Genomic DNA, 6,620 nt, shown 5'->3' on the forward strand with positions numbered 1-6,620 from the left:
CAAAAACAGCCAGGTGGTTACTGAAAAGTGCCAGGTGGTGCACCCGGCTAAAAGGGGCTGGGGAGAACACTGATGAAATCTTTTTTGGTTCTGCATACATACTGTAATCATTACTTGAGATTTTATACTCCCTGATGAATTTTTATTCATTCAATAATATGGAGAATGAGATGGGTATGAAATGCCAATTGGTTGGTCACTACAGTCCCATGTTTTTAAGAGGACAGGTATGATCATTAGGTAATATGGTAAAAAATCTTGGTCTATAAAAGAAGAAAAAAATATTTAACAAAATATTAATTTTGGTTGAATGGGCCTATTAAATTCACACTACCCAAAAATACAGCTTTTTGTGTCAGTATGTGCTTTGTAAAACTTAATTCTGTTCCCAACATTGACCCTATTTGCATGGAGTTTGTTCGAATTTTTAGTATCTGTGTGAGTTTCTTTCCTACAATCCAAAAAGATGCCAATTAGTTTTCAGACAAATATTAAATTATTATAGTTTCTGTAAATACATAAAGTAGTAGTGATAAGAACATTAGTAGGTGTAATCCATAGTAGTGGTAAGAACATTAGATTGTAAGCTCTTTTGGAGATGCAAATGAATTAATGTTCTCTGTAAAGAACTGCAGATAAAATGCCGGCTTGGGTAAATATGATACAGTAAATTTTATAAAAAGTATGGGAATGCAACAGTTAATTGGTTCAATATCAATGAGTGCAATCATTTATCTTGTTTGTTCTGCACCACCTATCGACATTACATTTGATCTAGTAGTTGTCATCACTTTTTTTCTCTTCTTTATTTAAAATCCGTATTTGTATTCAATGTTATAGGTAACCAGAAGGTTGGCTGTGTGCAATATGGACTGGGACAGACTGAAGGCTAAAGACCTGCTTGCACTCTTTAACTCCTTCAAGCCCAAAGGTGGAATTATTTTCTCTGTTAAGGTAAGGGAATAGGAAAGTAAATAGTGTGTAGTTTTTAATAAATGTATATTTAACATATGCAAGTTATGTACAAGGACAGAAACTTAGATTTTTTTCAAATATGTGTTTTATGGTTTTAGAATAAAAAACAGCACATGGAATGAAATACATGTGCCACTAATGTAATTATTATTGTCATGCTAGGTCAGAAATTAATGCTTATTCAGTGCTCAACCCAGAATTTTTTAAGCTGGGAGGGAAGAAATTGTAGGCGGGTGGAAGCCCCTGAATAGTGACCCCAACTCATCAGTAACCACCCAAAAACAGTTGTGTGGTTGCTGAAAAGTGCCGGATGGGACGCCCTGCTAAAAGGGGCTGGGGAGAACACTGCTCATATATTCTTTTGCAGACATCCTCATAGTGTAAAATTCACTGATTATGGCTGGACTTTATAAAGGATTGAAAGATAGACATGACCTAACACATGCTTTATAAGTACTTCATTACCTATGATTGTAGCTCTTCTCCCTAAAAAACAGGGATACCAACAAAAAGTGCTATGGTAAACTGGAACATTACAGTGATGTCAGAAAAACTCTTAACTCTTCTGCCTTTTTTCTGGATACCTATATAATATAGCTTACTAATTAGTTGCAGAAAGTTGTTTCCTAAACCTAAACACGAAAAAAATACATCCTTGCTGTGTGCATCAAATTCAAAGTAGCTGTGACAATAGTAAAGACTCCTAGCATCATCATGACATGACCACTGTACTGCTGAGAACCTTGGTGGAAGAGAGCGGTGGAGTTCGTAATATAAAATTTAGTAATGGCTTCTGGGGCTCACTGTCATCCAGCTGGAAGTTGATATAAAGCTATTGTTGGAGGGGAGTATACAAGGGTGCAAAAAACAGAAATAAAATAAAGTGCGCAACTGACATATTACATATATTGAACTCAGGCTTTCAGTAACTAGTTTATTCAATCCCCCAGATTTACCCATCAGAGTTTGGAAAGGAAAAGTTAAAAGAGGAAGAACTTCATGGACCCTCGGAATTGAAGAATGTTTCAGAAGATGTTTCAGAAGATAAGGGGTATGTTATCTACTTAAAGAGCACCTAAAGAGATGAAGAATTGTACAATTCCCTTTCAGACCTACCAGCCGCTATGTAGTACAAGGGCCTGTTGGATTGGACAAAAATGTTACCGATTGTTGTTTTATCGTTTTTAGGCTATGTACACGTGCAATAATTGTCGTTGGAAAGGACCTTTCACAATCCTTTCCAACAACTAATGACTTCACGATGCATGAATGAGTGCTGTAAATACAGCATCTGCTTTATGGAGAGGGGAGGGAGAGAACAATGTAGCTGCACCTCGCTGTGCTCTCTCCCCTTCACTTGCATTATGATTGTTTCATCGTCCGTGGAACTGCCAGGACGGTTCAGACAATGGACGACGAGCACTGTACACGCGCAAATTCTTGTCCGATATCTATTGCGCGTGTGTACCTAGCCCTATATATATTGTTGGTAAAAGTAAAAGAGATTATGCAGCCTTTGCATGATTTCATAATGTTAGACTAATTTAACATTTTCACATTTTTATCTTACTGCTTTGTTATAATAGCAAGCAAAGCAGATGAAAGTAAACAAGACAAGTGCCAGCCCTAAAGGTGACACGAAGAGGACACTGGAGAGGCCAAGCCTAATCTTTAGCTTCCCTACCTTTCTTCTACACCGCATTTGTTAGCTATTTAGGTACAGTCATGCCTGAACACTGCATGTAGAGGGGGAGATTCTGCCTGTAATAAAAAGCAGCTGTACCCCGGTAATTAGCACAGTGGGGTGCTGCCGACAGAAATATGAAGCTTAATGTTGCTGTATTTTGCAAGGCTTGTAAATTTAATGACCTACTCTGTACATCTTTAATGTACTTCTTGTCTAGCCAGCTATTAATCATCTTTTTTAACAATGCTGACCATCCGTCTCCAAAATCAGTTTAGCATTCAGTCATTTCTATAGTATGTAATAGGGTAATGGTAGCCAGTAACCCATAGTGCTCCAAACAAAACCATAATTTGCTTTCATACAGATCTATTAAAATAGTAACATAATGAAGGCTATTGATTAACTCGTTCTTGGCCAGGGACTATTGAGTCTAGGATGCCTAGGCCAAATTACCAGGATTGTATCTTTCAGTAATTTGGCAAAAACACAGTTACTACTGTCACAGTTAGGTAAATATCTGTTAATTTACTTGTACTACTATATTGTAATTCTGGTGATTAATGAAAATGTTAGGCTCCAATCTGTTGTGCTAGTGCACCAAACAATCATCATAATCTGCCATAAATAACTTTTTTTTTTGGATGAGGTCTGCAATAGCAACATAACTCTATCACAACAGTTTAAAGGATACCTGTACTGAGCTGCCATTGCTTACCTTTTTTTCTTAAATGTTTCTGGTCTGTCATGCCATATAAGTTTCTTTAACACTTTTTAAAGCACTGACCGGCACACAGATCGGAAGTTTGAACGTTGCAGTATTTTTGATCAGCAATGGCTTCCCTTTTTTTCTCTCATTTCTTTAATTGAAGGTTTACTTGAACTCACCCTTGCATTAATACATCTGCCTAACGCAAGTTTCCCTTAATTTACTGTAATGATCAAGGGTAAGAATGACATGAGGTTCAATCGGCAGACATCAAGTTAATGACTGATAATGTCTTGTATTTGTTTTGAAAAACAAAATACATTTCACAACAATGTGTGGCATTTTCAAAATGATAATGTGTCAATATTACATTACAAGCATGGCTATATAAGGCTCTGTCCTGTAGTTGCTCCTATCAACTCTTTAATAGCTGTAAGCACCACCTTGCATTCAACATGGCCTTGGTGCTATGTAAACTTTGTTGCTCACATAAATCCACATGAAAGGGACAACACCATACCCGCTTGGCCAACTCCCTCAAGCTGGAGATCTCCCTGGCTTTTCCAGCACAAAGGCCTCAATCAGCCTTTCTTCTTAATCTACACCTGGCTTCAAGATCTAACTTTCATTCAGTCGATTAAATGCCAATTCATTTTTTGGATGATTAGCCAGGTTCTGCAGAGCCACATCAAATTCCTGGCCTGGGAAAGAGATGGAGTGTTTGCTCACTCATTCCCTCCAAGATACATCGGACCTGAATCACAAATAGAGTAAAAAATCTGCAGCAGGTCAATTACTTGTGGCTTTATCCAGGTTCTTTAACCCCTTTCCTAGGAGGATACTGACAAATACCACAAACCTAGCTTCACACATTACCCTGTATAATTTAAAGGTAAGTTTGGTTTGGTTAGGTGAAGTAACCAAAAAGGGAGATGAGCACTTTGTTTTAAAGTACTGCTACTTATCCTTAACTGCTGTCAGTGCCATTAAAATGAGTTGTCCTTGTTTGTATTCTATAGTACCAAAAACTAAGCAAAAAGCTGTTTTGTTATTTTTTTTTTTCCTTTTAGCCTTTATAAGGAGAAATTGCGTGAATATCAATTCAAGAGGCTGAAGTACTTCTATGCAGTGGTAGAATGCGACTCCCCAGAGACAGCTAATCAAATTTATGGAGACTGTGATGGGCTGGAATTTGAAAGCAGCTGTTCTTTTGTGGATCTCAGGTAAATTTCAATCATCAGCTTCAGCAGCAAGTATATTTGTGTCCTAGAACACTGTGTGAGAATTGTGTGTTCATTTTTTTTTACTGTTAGTGGAAGTGCTATGTTATTTTAAAGCTGATCTCCAAGGCAATATTTACTGCAAATACAGTAATATATAACATAAATCATAAAATGTAATTTAAATGCATCTAAGATAACTGCTTGTATTTAGGCTTGATATTAAGTCCCTATATATCAGTTCTCAGACTGGAGGAAGGATGGGCAGTACTTAGGGAGTATTAGGTGTACTGCATTTCATTGTACTGACCAGAATCTGCTGTAATAAAAAGACAGCATAGAGATAACCTCATCATTCTAGAGCAGGGGTCAACAAAGTTTTATGGCCACTAAGCCATTTATGGGGTGGGCGGGAGCACACTAGGCCGGACCCGCCCTAATGACTCCACACACCACCAGGGAACGCCCCCTGAAGTAAAATCCCTCTGCCCTGTATGCATTGCGGAGGAGAGGAATTTCCCTTCAGGGACCGTTCCCTATTTACCGCGCCAGTGGAAGTATCAATGTCGGCCGCAGTAAATAGGGGAGCCACTGCAAGGGGGCGCTGGTGGTTCCTAACGCCCCCTGGCTGTTAGGCCGTAACAAACTACCGGCTAGGCTGTATCTGGCCTAAAGGCCGGAGTTTGCCGACCCCCTGTTCTTGAGCTACTCCTTTACTTCTTCATTTTAATATTGGTCAAGCTGGCTTTGCTAACTTGAGGGCTAAAGCGTGTCAACCTGCCTACATCTGATACAATTAGAATAGTTTTAATCACCACTGTATGTCAGATAGGGACTTGGCAGTTGGGCAGGACTTACCTCAAAGCTGTGTCCCAAGTTAAAATAAATCACACATGTGTACACTGGATTCTGCCTTGACAGATAAAGTAATAATATCAGTTTATACCCTGTGGTTTTTAAAGTGGCTGTCAGGTACCCTGCAGGACATACCTATGCCAAATTTGTAGGGACATATTTTTTGATTTATAGTTAGCTGAGGTGTTTTAATAGGTGGTTATACATCATGCTCCAATTGTTATGAAAAAGATTGGGTTGCATTCTCCCTAATATATGGGCCCTTTTTTTAGAAGGCTTGAAATCCATCCTAGATCTGTTAATAGTATTTTACATAATGTTTGGTACCTCGCAACACTTTGCATGACATCAGCACAATGACTACCTTGTTCAAACTGCTTTATATTTACAGTTTTACTAGAAACAGCATTGGTAGGGCAAGGTGTGTTAGAACACGCCTTCAATGGCATTCAAGCAGAATTTGTCTCAACAGATCCATCATCTGATTTCTCAGGGTTATTATACTTTGTAATTTCACTTTACATTGCGTTTTTAAATAAATATGTTTTGTCTCTGGTCTCTGCTGCACTTGGCAGGTTTATTCCTGATGATGTACAGTTTGATGATGAGCCCAAGGACTCAGCCGTGGATGTGGATATCTCTACTTACAAGCCCAAGTTTTTCACATCTGCAGCCAATGTAACGTCCAAGGTATGAATGCGTTATTTGATTATTTTACAGGACTTTTCATTCTGACATAAAGGCACCTTGTTTCTCAATACACTTCTTACACATAAAGAACCTGGTGTATGTCAGTAAGCAAATTTGCCCTGTGTCCAACAAAACAGCAATAGCCCTTCATTGGACTATAACAACAAAGCCTTTGAAGTTTTGAGCAAACATTCTTTACCCATGCAAATGAAAGAGAGCTTTCCTTCAGACATAAATGCTCTTTTTAAAACGCCATCATTGGACTGCAGGGATAGAAGATAATATACATCTATGGAGTTATTGAATAAGCCTTATTTTATATGGAATTGAAAGACATTTCTGTCTATTTCTCTTTACCCTTCCTTCAACATATTTCCTGTTGTATAGATTATCAGGCACGAGCCATATAGAAATGATGATTATGACTTCTAGCACTAAATCAGCTAGGCATAAAGGATGATTTAACAATTTTTTTATTTATTTTTTT

General features: G+C 38.1%; 1 protein-coding gene across 1 annotated transcript in view; it reads left to right on the plus strand.

Annotated features, from left to right (window-relative positions):
- Positions 1 to 6,620, plus strand: part of ESF1 (ESF1 nucleolar pre-rRNA processing protein homolog) — a gene marked incomplete in the record, with an annotated part of 37,650 nt that overhangs the window by 7,576 nt on the left and 23,454 nt on the right. Inside the window, 4 exon segments of the mRNA XM_072409611.1 lie at positions 841 to 954; positions 1,926 to 2,026; positions 4,439 to 4,591; positions 6,019 to 6,133. Coding sequence (XP_072265712.1) covers positions 841 to 954; positions 1,926 to 2,026; positions 4,439 to 4,591; positions 6,019 to 6,133 — 483 coding nt within the window.

The sequence above is a fragment of the Pyxicephalus adspersus genome, chromosome 4, assembly GCF_032062135.1.
Source record: "Pyxicephalus adspersus chromosome 4, UCB_Pads_2.0, whole genome shotgun sequence".
Taxonomy (NCBI): Eukaryota; Metazoa; Chordata; class Amphibia; order Anura; family Pyxicephalidae; genus Pyxicephalus; species Pyxicephalus adspersus.